The sequence below is a fragment of the Camelus dromedarius genome, chromosome 31, assembly GCF_036321535.1.
Source record: "Camelus dromedarius isolate mCamDro1 chromosome 31, mCamDro1.pat, whole genome shotgun sequence".
NCBI classification, from domain to species: domain Eukaryota; kingdom Metazoa; phylum Chordata; class Mammalia; order Artiodactyla; family Camelidae; genus Camelus; species Camelus dromedarius.
This window is the reverse complement of record NC_087466.1, coordinates 8,413,012-8,428,829: the sequence shown is the minus strand read 5'-3', so window position 1 is coordinate 8,428,829 and position 15,818 is coordinate 8,413,012. Positions and strand designations below refer to the sequence as shown.

Below are 15,818 nucleotides of genomic sequence, written 5' to 3'. Positions count from 1 at the left end.
ATCTTCTGTTCGCTATAGTGACCAGTGCCACTAAATGGTGGTGACCACGAGCACTGTTAATTGTGCACTTTTGAAAGCGGCAGGGGAGGCTGTCAGTAGAGAAGGAGCCCCAGTGCGAGGAGCCAGGCTTGTGATACTGCTTACTTTACCTGGATTATTTCCTCTTCGGCATTAAGTAGCCTCTTCAGGTTTGTTTTGTTTTGTTTTGTTTTGTTTTTTAGATTTTAAGGTAGGGGAGGAAGAGGTTGAAACACATTAATTTAAAAACACTCTGTGGATAAAATTTCCCCTTATTACCCACCCTGAAATTTTTATTCTTTCTCTTCAGGTTTCTTGCTATTTAAAGATTTTTGTTTGAATGAAATTAATGAAGCTGTACCTCAGGTGAAGTTTTATGAAGAGGTAAGAAGTAACTGGGTTTTTTAATTTTAGCTGTTTTGTTTGTTTTGTTTTTCTTGTTTGTTTGGGGTTTTTTGTGGGGGAGGTAACTGGATTTTATTTGTTGATATATTTTTTAATGGAGATGCTGGGAATTGGACCCAGGACCTTGTACATACTAAGCATGCACTCTACCACTGAGCTATATACCCTCCCCCCAGAAGTAACTGTTTTATCAATGCTTTTATTTCAAAAACATGGTTAAACTGTACTTTGGGAAATATTAAGACTACTAAATATCTTACAAATATTTACAAATTTATTGAAAGTAATTAGTAGTTCAAGATATAATATGTAATTTATTAGAGATGCTGACAACAACTATGAAAATCATGTTTTTAAGGCTCTGTAGTGTTCTGGAGTTGGTGAGGAATAGGGATGACATTTCAGAGGAAGGAGAGTAATTCAGAGATGCACTGAGCATTACCAGCCAGTTCATTTTCTGCAGAAGCTTGTGGATGCTGGTGACATAAGCTGAGGCAGAGGGCTGCTACTGGGTGAAGGGGAAACTAGCAAAGTTTTATGGGCACACGTTGCTGGAGTGACACATTGGAGACTTGGTGGGAGAGGGAGGCCTCAAACACACAGCTGGTTTTCCCATCAAGCCATTTGGAGGGGAATCTGAAGAGACAGGCTGAAAGCTTCTGGAAGACACATTGAAATCTCACCCAGCCTTATGGTATTAAATGATATTGAAATATAGACCTACTGTAGCAGGAGTCTGAAAACGGAACAGACAAGAGATGAAACCCCTAGGGAGGGGTCTGTTGATACTGAAGATCAGTAAGGACTGGGGCAGCTGTTGATTCCAGGCAGAGTGGGCAGGTGAGAATCCAGGTTTGGCCCCTACAGAGCGCTGTTCCTGGGGGATAGAAAAACCAGAAGAGGTTTCTGAGTCTGGAGTGAAGAACACATTAAACAAATTAAAGTTGATTTAGTCTCCTTCTCAAGACACGTGCCAAGTTTTGAAGCTGAATGGGACGAGGGCCAAAGAACTATTCTGAAAACATCTTAAGGGCAGAACTGAATCCAGTACTGCGGAGACAAAGATCTCTCATTGGACTCCATGGAGAGCCAGGCCTTAGGAACAGGGGCAAACCAGAGGCAAACTGAGCCCTACAGAAACGGCAACCCAGACTAGCCCAGCTCAGCCCCCTGCTGAGTGATGAACTCCCCTCCACCTGTGTAGCAGAGAGCAGGGGGAGCCCTCTGTCTCTTTTGCAGGCAGAAAATAACAATATATAGAGACTCTACAGTGTTCATCATGTAGTAAAAAATGATTTGAGACCCAAGAAGCAAGATCATACGACTTATAAACAAGGCAATCGAAGCAGACCCACAGATGAATCAGATATTAGAGTTAGCTGACAAATACTTAAAAATAACTATAAATAACATGTTCAGGATGATAGAGGAAAAGATGGACAAAATAATTAGATGGAGGAATGGAGAGTTTTACCAGAATTTGGATTTATTGTGGAAAACCAAATAGATATTCTAGAACATAAAGTACAGTATTTTAAATTAGAACCTAATGGCTAGAACCAATAGCAGATTATCACAATGCGAGACAGGATTGATAAACAGGGAGGCAGGTCAGTAGATAATCTCAAACTGAATTACAGAGAAAAAAGAATATTAAAAAGAAATAAGGGCATTAGAGACATGTGAGATATGGTTAAGAGGTCTAAAACGTATAGAATTGGAGTCCCAGAAAGAGAAGAGAGAGAACGGGACAGAAGCAATATTTGAGGATATAATAGTAAGAATTTTATAAAATGATGAAAGACAGCAGCTTGCAGATTCAAAAAAATCTTACAACATCCCAAGCAGGATGAGTACAAAGGAAACATATCTTTGCACATCAATAAAGGACTGTAGAAACCGGATGACAAAGAAACAATTTTAAAAGCAACTAGATGTTGGAAAAAGACACCTTACTTTTAAAGGGGCAATAATATTACCAACATGACTGTGACATCTTAAAATAAATGATTAAGAAAAAAGAAAGACAGAATGAAATGGCCATCTTAAGAGTAATTGAAAGAAAAAAAAAAAAGCCAACCTAGAATTCTTTTCCCAGCAAAAACTTCCTTCAAAAATGAAGGTTAAATAAAGATATTTTCAGACAAAAGCTGAGGGAATTTTTCTGTAGTGGAACTGCATTACAGTGACTACTGAAGGGAGATACTTTAAGCAGAAGGGAACTTAACCCAGATGGAAATGTAGGAAGGAAAAAAAGACATCATAAAGGGTAAATACGTATGCAAAACATAAGAATGTTGACCATACAAAACTATAATGTGTTTTTAGAGTTTAAAATGGATGTAAAACTAAAATATCTCAGCACAGAACACAGGAGAGGGGTTAGTGAAGTTAAAATATTTTAAAGTTCTAGGATTGTTTGGAATAGTAAAAGTAATAATTTGTGTTGGCTTGTAAGGGATGTGTATTGTAATCTCTAAGGTAACTTTTAAATTAATAAAATGTATATATAATAGGTTAAAAGAGGGAGAATATGGAATAAAACATTGTATCAATCCAAAAAAAGAGAATAAAATGTGGGCATAAAATAGGAAGTCAAGTTGAAAGCAAGGAGCAATGTGGTATTTACATAAGTAATTATATATTTATATAAGTAATTACATTTCATGTAAATGGACCAAATACTTCAAGTGAAAGACTGAGTTTGTCAGACTGGATAAATAACTGAAACCCTATTATACACTGCTTACAAGTGACATACTTTATTTATTTATTTATTTAAAAATATTTTATTTTTTATTAAAATAGAGTTTCTGTACAGTATTATATGTTACAAATGTACAATATAGTGATTCGCAATTTTTAAACAAGTGACATGCTTTAAACAGAAGGATGGAAGAAGATAAACAATATATACACTAACAGAAGCAAAGCTGGTTTAGCTACGCTAATACCAAAGTACATGGTAATGCTACGTTGAGATAAAGAGAGATGATTTCATAATGATAGAGGACTCAGTATCACCACCTTGAATCTGTATGTTACAAATAACATAACTTCAAAATATATACAGCAGAAATTGGCAGGAATTCCAAAATGAAATAATTCTACAACCCTAGTGGGACACACACATACTTCAAGAACCTGAAGAACAAAGAGACAAAGAATTAGTAAGGATACAGAAGATCTTGATAAAGTGATGAACAACTTTGACCTAATTGCCGTATAGAATGCTGCACCCAGCAAAAATAGAATTTGCATTCTTTAAAGTCCGTATGGAACATTTACCCAAATAGATCATGTGCTGGACCCTAAAGAAAACGTCTCCAAATTTCAAGATGGAAATTGTTCAGAGCATGTTCTCTGAGCACAGTAGACTTAAACTCAAATTTAATAACAGCATTAACAAGGAGTCCTTAGCTGCCTGGAAACAGATAACCTCTAAATGATTTATGGGTCAAAGAGGAAATTAAAATAGAAATTAGAAACCATTTTAATTAAAATACATTTTAAAAATGGCATATGCTAGCATTATTTGCATGATGTATCTTTATCCCAAAGCATTTTAAATGGTCCAAAGAAAACATAGCATTATTAGGGCTAATATTAGTAATCTTTGAACAAATTTGAAAATTGGAGAGATACTCCTTTTTTTCCTGATTTATTGATATACATGAAAGCTTGATGTTTTTCTACATTTCTTATTATATTAATGTATTTCCAAGAAGAGTGATCAAATGATGATGTACATTTAGCATCATGTGGAAAAAAGTAACCAAAGAAGATTTGACTCAGCATGAAGTAACTTATTTATTTCGGTCTGAATCAGGCATTGTATCTGGATGAGAATCACAGCTTGATCTGTCAAACATTTTTTTCTTCCTTGTGTTCTCAAAAGTTTCACCTCTCCAGTTTCAGCATGTACTCCGCTGCTTTGTCAAATACAGAGAAATCGCCTTGAGCAGATGAAACAGATGGCAACATACTTGGTTATTCCTTAAGCACTTCTTGCCAATATGGCGGCAACTACCGCTGACGTGTTTCCATTTGAACTTCCAACACTGGCATTCCTCTTTGTTGGCTTGCTCCCGACTCTTCTCACCTCTCTCCCAGCCTGGTGTGATGGATCTGGCCTGTTAGATTATCCCCTTGGAGGATAACTCTTCAGAGCTTCTCAGTGGCTTGCTCTGTGTTCTTTACGATACCATCCACCTTGGGGCTTCAAATACTGTTCTCTAAGTCAGTACATCCTCTAATATTGGAGTTATCGGTAATTCTTCTGACTCCTGGCTTTCATCAGTCTAGTGGCTTCTTTAATATATGCTTTTATGATCCTGAGCCCCTAGAAAACTCTATTTTTAAGAGATCTTGAAATGAGTATTTTTGTATTTCCATTTTTCTGTGTCCCCAGGCTCTTAGTGGTTACCCATTTCCTGTGGTCTGATGTCCTAATTGCTTTTCCTGACATTCACGTGTCTCTGCATTAATGATTGCCTGCCTCTGCCTCTTTACCTTTTCCTGCCTTCTTATGTAGAGCGTCCGCCAAACAACATTCCCTGCACCCACCAAGCACATTCTTTTTATTACTTTATTTATATCCTTTCCCCAGCCCGGGCTACTGTTTCCCCTTCTCAGCTTGTGGAAAGCCTAGCTTCGTCGAACACCTACCTTGATTTCTATATTCTCCAATAAAGTCGGTCTGATAGCTACCCCAGTCTTACTTGATTGCTTATTTCTCTGGTTCTTACACTATTGTCTGTAATATCCATGGAATACTTACTGTATGTTTGCTACTTACATGTGTGTGTGATCAGTATTTTTACCACTGTTTGACTCCTCAACAGAAGGCCTAGCTAGGATCTGGGTGTAGCTGTGCGCCTCTCACTTGCTATGGGATAGGGGGCTGGTTATTGAGCAAACCCTGAAGCATCTGCCTCGTGTCAGACCCAGAGCTTACAAGTATGAACAGAGACACCATCCTGTACTTGAGCTCATCGTTTGGGGACTACATATTTGAGCTTCCGTTATCTCATCTATGAAATGAGGTTAGTAATCATATCTCCTGCTCCCTCACAGGCTAATTGTGAGTCTTAAATCAGATCCCAGATGGACAACTGCTTTTCTAAGTTAAAAATATATGTAAAATGCCACTTAGATATATACTGTAACATAGTGGTAAGGTGTTCCAGCTCTAAATTCAGGCTGCCTGGGTTTGGATTTGGACTCCGCTAGTTACCAGCTGCGTAAAGTTGGGCAAGCAGTCTTGCTTTGCTCTGCCTGGGTTTCCTCTGTGAAAAATTAGGGCAGTAGCAGCGTCTGTTTCTTAGGGTTGTCGTGTGTGTATGCAGCACACCAGAGCAGCACCTGACACATACTTACTGCTTAGTGTGTTGGCTTATACACTTCCTTGTTCCAGTTAGATTTAGAGGCAGCTTATAAAAATATTTATTTTACACCTAGATTTAAAAGTAAATCATGGATGAAAAAGAATATGGAGAGGAACCTATGTATGTATATGTATGACTGAAACATTATGCTGTACACCAGAAATTGACACAACATTGTAAACTGACTGTACTTCAATAAAAAAGAAGAAAAAGAAGAAGAAGACAAAGAAGAAGAAAGAGAAAAAGTAAAAAGATAACCCCCCCAAATCATAGAAAACAGAAAATGTAAGATCAGAGGTAAAGTTATTATAGAAAATTTTCTTCACTTGTTCAACCAGTATTTATCAAACACTAATGCCAGGAGGCATTGTTTGGATGAACAAAATGGGCAAAGTCTGTGCTTTCTTTGAGCTTCTGTTCTTGTTGAAACACAATAAACAGCCAATAAGTAAACAGAAAATATATCAGGAAACAAGAACTGCTATGCAGTGACTCAAAACAGACTCAGAAGTCAATGTGATGTATTGTGACTTGGTGGCCACATTAGATTGGTAGCATTTGAACTGAGACTTGCATGACAGGAAGGCTAGTCTCTTGAAGATGGGCACAGGGTGAGAGGGAAAATGTTTTAGGCTGAAGTTACAGCTAAGGGTAAGCCCCTAATGTGGTGAGAAAGAACTTCCTCGGTTTGAGGAAGTGGCAGAAGCCCAGTGGGGTGTGGTTGTGCTGGGTGAGAGAGGCAGAGTGGTGTGAGGTAAGATCAGGTTGAAGAGAGGGATGGGTTTTAGGGACCAGAGTAACAAATTTAGATTTTATTCTAAAGCCCATGGGAGATTTAAAGCAGGGGTGATGTTAGGTGCATATTCTGTAAATATCAGTTAGATCTAAGCGGTTGATGTGATAGATTAGCTATGTCTTTACTGATTGTATATGTAGTTGTTCTTTCAATTAATGAGAGAAGGGTGTTAAAATCTCTAACTCTTGTCTACAAAATTGTCTACTTTTTATTGTCCACTTTTTTCATGTGTTTTGAAGCTCTGTTATTTGGTGCATATACATTTATGATTGTTGTCTTTTCATATGAAACGTCCCTCTTTATTGCTGGTACTATTTTTTGTCTTGAAAATGACTTTGCTGCTTATTAATGTAGCCATTTCAGTCTCCTTATGCTTATTGTTTTCATGACACATCTTTGCCCATCTACTTTCAACCAGTGTTGCTTTTTTTTTAAATGTGAAGTGTATTTCTTTTAGACAGATATAAAAGTCTTTTGCTTCCCCCTGACTCCAACATGCTCATTTCTGACACTGCCTGCATTTTAGTGGAGTAGTTTCAGATACTGTGTTTTATCTTTTGTGGCGTTCACTAGTCACTATCTTTTGTGGTGTCCTTAAATCTGTAAGTGTATATATCATTCACCAAATCTGGTAAAATTTGGGACATTTTGAAACATGATTTCTACCTCAGTCTCTTTTCCCCTTCTTTTTCTAGAACTCTTGTTATATGTATGTTTGATCTTTGCATTGTATCCTAGATATCACTGATTCCCTGTTTGGGTTTTTCCCCAAATATTTTTTCTTTCTGTTCTTCAGATTAGATAATTTCAATGGAGCTGTCTTCAAATTCATCGACTCTTTCTTTTGGCATTTCTAGTCGTTTTTATGTACAGCAATTGAATTTTTCTTCAGATAAAGTTTCCATTTGTTTCTTTTCATAGTTATTATTTTTCTGCTGCTATTTCTTATCTTTTTACTTTTTACATGTATAATTTCTATACTTCTTTGCATATTATTATATTGACTGCTTTAAAATCCTTGTCTGATAATTCCAACATTTGAATCATCTTGGATTGGTCTTCACTGACGGTCTGTTTTCTTGCAAAAGGGCCACATTTCCCTGTTTTTTTTATACATAGAATAATATGAGATTGTATCTTGTACATTTCTGTCTGATGCTCCTTCCCCATTATCTGTGTACTTTTGCTCACTCTCCCGTGGGCCAGTGTAGTTGGGTTTTATGCATGTCCAGAATTTACAGTTGTTTTCTCAGGAGGATTGTTCTCTTAGGGGTTAGTTCACTCTTATCTGAAGCAGAGCCTGGGTTTGTGATATATTTTGAATGTTGGCTGATGAATTTGATGTGGTGGGTGGTGGGGGCAGGAGTATGAGCAAAAGAGCTGGACCAGTGATGACTGTTCCCTTTTTGGCTTAAGCAGCTGGGAGGATGGTTTTACTCATTTTTGTGATAAAGGAGACTAAGGGAAGAGCATGGCTGGCTGGGATAGAGAGGATGTGGAAATTCCCAATAGGTGGTTAAATATTTAGAATCTGGAGCTCTGGGAGAGAAGTGAGTCCTGGGGATACAGACCTGGTCACTGGAATCTAATTGGTGTTTGAAACTGTGAAACTGGGCAGGTTTACCTAAGGAGAATATAGCAGGTGAGAATGGATGCCCCAGCACTGTGCTCTGAGGCACTTTGGTATTTAGAAGTCTGGCAGAGGAGGAAAGTTACCAAGGGAGACAGAAGAAGAGGAGCCTTGTGGCAAACCCCAGGAGAGTGTAGATCACAGAAGCCAGAGAAGGTTCAGAGAAGGCAGGTGTGGACCGCTGAGCTGAATGCTTCTAGGAAGTCAGGAAAGCTAAGGAAAAAAGAGAGACCCCTGATCGGGCAAGGCAGAGGCCATTAGTGATGCTACTAGACCGTCCCACTGGAATGGTGGTGGGACAAACGGGAGGCAGGAAAGTGGAGACCATGACAGCTATTGACCGAAAGGGTCCTGGAACCTCTTCGGGTCCCAGCACTTTAAGCTACACGTTCAGCCCTGAGCTTTGTAGCCACCGAGGCAGAAAGGGAGCACCACGTGCTCAGTGAATGTTCATGCTTGACGATGCTGCTTCTGTTCTGCTGCAGGGAAGACTTTTCACCTTGAACCCAGGCCTCTGCTTGCCCGGGTTCCCTGGACAACCTGACTGTCAGAATTGAAGGTGGCATTTTCTCTGCATGTGCGATAGTCAGGACATCCCATCTCGAGCTAATTGATAGTTGATTGTGGTCTTACTGATAATAGAAAGTAAATTTCGAAATACAGCCACGGATACTTAAGGCTCTTCCTTCGCCTACAGGAATTAACCTTTTCTGTTGTTCAGGTTGTAGTTTGTAAGGCACCAGGCCCTTACTAAAGCCAGAATTGTGGTCCAGAGCATCATTTGCCCAAGAAACTAGCATCTCCTGTACAGTCAGATTATTCAGTCCGTAGAAAACTCCCATAGAATCAGCATTTGTTTAACCAGGTGTCAGCTCGCTTTATAGGCCCCCGGAACAGCCATAGGTTTTATTACAGTTGTTTTCAGGGATAATAATTCCATGAAGGTTTACCATTCCTAGAGTTCGTTTGTATGTTTAGGCAGAAGCATTTGCCTTTGGTTCACTGAGAGTCCACCTGTTTTTCCCTAGCGTTCTGGCATTGACCTTTGGACCGGACTAAAACAAAACAAACCAGCAAAAGAAATCAACCGAGTGAGACTCCTCTGTTTATTTGCTGACTCCTCCTTAGGTTTCGGTGTCTGGCTTCAATTTCCTTTCATCTGCTCTATTTGGATCTGGCTTGCTGTTTGAACCCTTTTGACATGTTCTCCTGAATTAATTTAGGATGATTAAACCCAGGTCCTTGGGCTATGCCAACATCGCTGGATTGCTCCTTCATTTAAAAAAAGAAGTGTCTTCCCCTTGGATGAGGTGTCGACCTACCCCAGTTTGCCTGCCTTTATGTTAGATTTCAGCATAAATCAAACATAGAAGGCCGTTCTGTTCCAAGAGGGCTCCATTCCAAGCCCAGGCAGTTACCGACTTGTGAATTTCAGACATCTCACTGATGACGTTTAAGGACATTTAAGAGGGTCCCAGGGATTTCTCAGTGTGTGAACCTGTTAGCCTTCGGGTAGGACCTCAGCATCGTACATACTCCTCTCTGCCACGCGTACCCTTTCATTGTCAGAAACTCTTATAGGATTTACTGGTTTTGATGTCAACACCATCAAACTCAGACTACATAGTAAAAAGGTCACTTTTATTTCTGTTCATTTTATGCTCCCTCCCACTGCAGTAGTAGCCCCGCTTTTTATCATACCAGAATAAATAACACTCGGACATTATGAAAGTTGGCATCACAACTGGCTACTTGTAGGGAGCTCCTGCCCCACCCCAAATTAGCCATAGGTAGTTGATAGTCATTGTCTTGAACGTTTTTGCCACAGTCTTCTTACTAGCTCTGTATTTCATTTGTGTTTTCATTCTTTTCTGGTCTTTTAGATTAAGAGTGTTTCTGTAAATAAATAAAAACACTCCTCTGACGCAAGAACTTCTGTTATGAGGTTAGAGTTAATAGGGGCCTTTTCCTCATAAAGCAAATATTTCTAAAGTCCCTCTTACTATTTATTTGGCTTGTCTTAACACCAGTCTGGTTACCTCCCCTAAGTTATTAGCGAAACGTACAATTTGAAGGAACCTTCCAGTTAAATACTTGTAAGAGTGAAGATAAGGTTCAAACATGAAAACCCAATACTTTTATCTATGGTTAATGCCTTTCCAAACTATTTAGTGGATTTTTAAAAATCTCTTTGCCGGAATCCTGGCAATTTATTATTACTTTTTTCCTCCTGTTAGTTTTGTAACACAGTGGTTGAGTGAGAATGGTCCCCATCATAACTCTTAGACATGGATTACAGCCAAATTTAAATTAGTTGTGCTTTGGAAAGGAGAATTGGCAAGGATGAATGGTCCATGCCTGGTGTATCATAAGATAATTGTAACCATGGCAGTGTTTGTTTTCTAATACTGTGTTTCTGGATATAAGTGGTGAGATTCATCTTGGGAAAAAATCCATTTCTATGTTCCAAGTTGAGTTTAAGTTATTCCAGCTTCATTATTGCAACATTAGAAGCAGTCGTTTTCTGTGGAATCGCCGATTCAGTAATTTGCTTGATCTCATGTGGAAGTGGTTTCTGCCAAGCCTAGTAATAGCCTTTAATAAAGTCAGTTTCTAAGAAGAGATACCTGACAATAGTAACTTTTAAACCTCTAGATAAAAGAATATGAAAAGCTTGAGAGTGAGGAAGATCGCCTTTGTAGAAGTCGACAGATTTATGACACCTATATCATGAAGGAGCTGCTGTCTTGTTCACATGTGAGTATCTTCTTTTGTTCTGTTACTTCAGTATGGCTGTGAGACGGCCCTCAAATGTTCCCAGAATGAGAGTAAGATAGGAGGAAGAGGTTTAAAAATTAAACGACATTCATCCAGGTTGGAACCCATTTCTTGGGCTTTGTCATTTGTTTCCCCCTGCTAATACCCGTCCAATTCTCTGAGGCTCCATATACTCTTAGTATCTTCCCCAGAGTGGATACTTTCACTGGAAACGTTGATAAAATGGCTAATTCAGATCAACGGAAGAGAAAGCTCATCTCAGTTCTAGGCTTTCTAAAGGCAATGAAGCTTTATTGTTTTTAATTTAGCTATCCTTTAACAATTAGGCTAATCAAATATTGATCAATAAAAATCTTAATTTAAGTGCTTTCTTTGAATTAATAAGGGTTGTAATTATTGAGTTAATTTAGTTCATTCATCATTACATGATGGTTGAGACAATTTTTTCCCCCTGTAAGTCAGAGAAACAATCTAATTCAGTCACCAGGATAAGGCAAGTTACTAGGAAATTATTCCACCAGGAGTGAGTGGAATAATTAATAATGGAGATTTACCATGTAATTTCTCTACGTGAAGACTGTTTTCCAAAGGAGTGTCCTCAGAGCCGTGGGCTGCTGTGACCAATACACTAGCCACTAGCCACGAGTGGCTATTTAAATGTGTTTAAATGAATTAAAATCAAATGGAATTACAGATTCAATTGCGGGCATCCTCATGAGCCACGTTTCAGGTGCTCGATACCCACATGTGGCTAGTGGTTCCTGGCTCACTTAGCACAGATTCACATTTCCATCATCACAGAAAGTTGGACAGGGCAGCCCTGATAACGATGTTTGTCAGTGCTTCTGTATTTATTGTGTTGTCTACAGTTCTCACTGAATTTCTGAGCTAGGGCTGATCACTGATGCTAAGTGCCCTGCCACCCTGCTGGGGAATGGTTGAACCTTGGAAAATGCCTGGTGTTCACTGGGAAAGCCTCCATAAATGTAGTTTTCATGTAGGTCAACCATTTAGAGGGCTTGGGGCAGTAACAATGTGCTTTTTAAGCTCTTCTTCTTTTGCGTTATTGCAGACATAATTTGAAGTTTGGGAGAAGGATAGAGTTTGTCATTTTTGTCAGAATTAAGTTTCATTCTTTTAGAACTAATTCCCCTCTGCTGTGATTACGGCAAGACTTTTCCTCAACCTACAGTCTTTTACCACTGTGATTTAGCTGGGCAATCCTGGCCTTGAATTCTTAGGTCTATGTTCATGCAGTCATTTTGTCTTATACAATAGAAATTTTTAAAAAAATTTAGGACCCCATTATCAGCTAAATGAGGGATGTATGCATTGAATAAGGTGATAATAAGATTCTTTAAACTTTTTTTTTTTAATCAAAGTAATCTGGAGCTCTTGTGGGATTAGAAAGGTCAGTTAGATGCCCTAGGGCTCATCTTCCTTCTCAACGGGGTGTCTGAGAGCTCTGGCAGGACCAGTCATCTGTTTGGATTGCCCACAGACACCCAATAGATTTTTTTTTAAAGAGTACATGTTAATGTCATCACCGTAGGTTACTGCTGAGTAATGGTTGTGTTAAAATGCATGTTGTGATATTGTAAAACATACAGAGGTTTGCTATGTTTTATATTTGTGGAAAAGAATGTTGTTTTTTGATTTTTAAAAGCCATTCTCAAAGCAAGCTGTAGAACATGTGCAAAGCCATCTGTCCAGGAAGCAAGTGGCATCAACTCTTTTTCAGGTAAGATGAAATGATTTCCAAATAAATGTTTCTGATTTGCTTGACAGTTGGACTTGGGGACATTCCCTGCCTGTGTGAATGTGCTGGAGGGATGGATATATAAGACTGTATTTCTTCCCTGGGGGTTTATCTGGAATGATTGAAGTTTAATATTGCTTGACTTCTCATTGAAATGTGCCCTTACACCGACATCCTCTATAAAGGCTTTCCTGAAAAAGGACACTAGAGCTTTCTAGTAATGGTTTTGTTTTTTGGTTTTTTTCCCTTTCCCTATAAATCAATCAAGACAAGACATTGGAGGAAAAAGCTTTGTCCTGTGTGACATCCCAGGCACCTGTGATGAGCAGGGACTTTACAAGGTTGACTGTCGGGGCACAAGTGTCGATCCCCGCAGTGATACCGCCCAGGTGAAACAGATTGATTTTCAAGAATCAAGAGTGAATATTTGAACAGCCTTGGAGTTACGACTGAGGAATTGGATTTTTCTTTGGTTCCTCATATCTTGAACATAACACAGTCATATAGATTTAAATTACAAGACTTGGAAAACTCAATCCACAACTAAAGGGCCCATGTATTTGCTGCTCTTTAAATATAATGATTTCTCCTCCCCAAAGCCTTTCCCATCATCCTGTGGGTTTTCTGTAGAGGTGGCAGCTTGCAAGGACCTCGTCAGATTTTTTGATGGATAATGTACTTTTTATGTCTCTGTGAGTTACAAGAAATGCAAAAGGATGTCATTAGTTAATGTGATGATTTTCATAAATGAAAATTAATTTAGCCTTTTTTTTTTTTGGATCTTTCCATCATTTACAGAGAAGTTGATTTTTGCCTGGGTATCTTGTGATCAGATTTATTTACGTATGCAGAATGAATCTGATTATCCTATAGAGAAAATACCAATTTGGCTCTGAGAACATTTGGGTACAAACTGGGTGCTGCCTTCCTGTCAGAATAATTAGATGGACTTCTCTTAAGATGTAGGACCTTTCTGGATAGTCTAGAAGGTTATAAGCTTGGAAGGTCAGCGATCTAGATTCAGAGACCCTGGGCAAGCTACTTACCTCTCCTCACTTGAGTTTTCCCACCTAAGAAGTGGAGATGACAGTGGGCTCTCCCACAAAGTGGGGTCTTGAGCATTCAGCGCATGCGGGTTGCTTTCCCCTGGGCCTGTCCATCACAACGCCCCATAAACGTGAGCCCTTATCAGACACCGTGCATTCAAAAAGTGTCACGCGAATAATCTGCTTCTGGTTGCCTCCATGATATTTTAGTGGCAGAATTTCAGTGTTCTGATTTTGACATGGTTCAGAGACAGTCTTGTAATCAGTTACATTTAACATTGCTCAGTTAGACCTCACAGTACATGGATTTTACACCTCTGACTTTAGCTTTTCTTGTAGCATAAATAACATTAAAGAAAAAACAAAAACTCCACCTGAGCTACAGAAACCACCAAGATTCTTCTTGTGCCTTCAAGGAATATTCATTTAGAAGCTACTTCTTCAGTATAGCTTTTTTTTTTTTTACATTATATTCATTTTTATTTTAAATTGTATCTTTGTGCAACAGATCATGTTAAGTAATCTCCCAAAACACTGATTTTAACATAATCATTTAAATTCTTATAAAAATATTTATCAGGTGCCAGGTGTTAGACAAAGTACAACAATGCATTAACTCACGTAACCCTCAGGAGAGCCGAAGGCAGCATCATTCTTCCTGTGCTTTTTTTTTTTTAACAAATGGAGCAACTGAGCTTAAAAAAGATTCAGTAACTTACCCAAAGCCAATAAATGGGTGAGGCTGTGACTCAATATATCTTTTAAAAATGCTTTACTGATTTGTTCTTGAGAAAAAAAAATGAAAATAAGGTCCTGGTAAAATAAATACAGACTGGGTGGTGTTCTGATTTCAGAGGTGAAGGAAATAGTCGTAGTTAAGTTGATCAGAATAAGGAGTGTATTAGTGGAATTCAGTGTAACATGCACCATCAGACCATACTGATTGAAGTAAATACAAGTTATGTGTTAGGGTGTCCTGTTTATAGAGGAACATTAACCAGAAAGTTGATTGACATTGTTTGAGTTGGGATTTTTTTTTTTCCTCCCAGGCTTTAAGATGTATAATTTGACGTTTTGATACATGTATTTATTGTGAAATGATTGCTGTGATCAAACTAATTAACATATCCATCAGCTCACATAGTCAACATTTTTTTACGTATGGTGAGAACACTTAGGATCAACTCTCTTAGCACCTTTCAAAGATACACTACAGTGTGATTAACTGCAGTCCCGTGGTGTACATTAGGTCCCCAGAATTTATTTATCCTGCATAACTGAAACTTCATACCCTTTGACCAACACTGCCCCGTTTCCTCCACCTCCCAGCCCCTGGCAACCACCATTCTACTCTGCTTTTATGAGTTTGACTATTTTTTTTTGATTCCACGTAAGAGCGATCATGCCTTATTTTTCTGAGTCTGGCCTGTTTCGCTTAGTGTAATGTTCTCCACGTTCACCCATGGTGTCAGAAATCGCAGGATTTCCTTCTTTTTAAAGATTGAATAATATACTATTGTGTGTTTAAAGAAATGTGTAGATAAACAACAAGGTCCTACTGTAAAGCACAGGGAACTATATTTAATATCTTGCAACAGCCTATAATGAAAGAGAATAGGAAAAGGAATATATTTATATATAACTGAATCACTTTGCTGCACACCAGAAATTAACACAACATTGTAACTGACTAAACTTCAATAAAATAAATAAATAAAATAGTACAATCAAGTTATATTACCTAAATATGTATATATACATGTATCCATCCCACATGCTCTTTATCCATTGTTCATCCATCAGCAACACTTAGGTTGTTTCCATATCTTAACTGTTGTGAGTAAAACTACAGTGAACAAGGGAGTGTAGATGCCTCTTCAAGAAACTGATTTCATTTCCTTTGGATATACACCAGAAGGAGGATGGCTGATTAATACGGTAGTTCTGTTTTTACTTTTTTGAGGATTCTTTAGACTGTTTTCCATTATGCCTGCACCAG

General features: G+C 38.4%; 1 protein-coding gene across 3 annotated transcripts in view; it reads left to right on the top strand.

The window, feature by feature from the left end:
- Window positions 1–15,818, top strand: part of GRK3 (G protein-coupled receptor kinase 3) — a 116,920-nt gene that overhangs the window by 47,777 nt on the left and 53,325 nt on the right. For 2 of the 3 annotated variants that reach the window (XM_031442939.2, XM_031442940.2), the window contains exons 3-5: window positions 329–402; window positions 10,892–10,993; window positions 12,681–12,755. In XM_031442939.2, the coding sequence (XP_031298799.2) occupies window positions 329–402; window positions 10,892–10,993; window positions 12,681–12,755 (251 nt within the window). Of the gene's footprint in view, window positions 1–328; window positions 403–10,891; window positions 10,994–12,680; window positions 12,756–15,818 lie in introns of those variants that run through there. The other variant, XM_064481119.1, reaches the window with a different exon arrangement.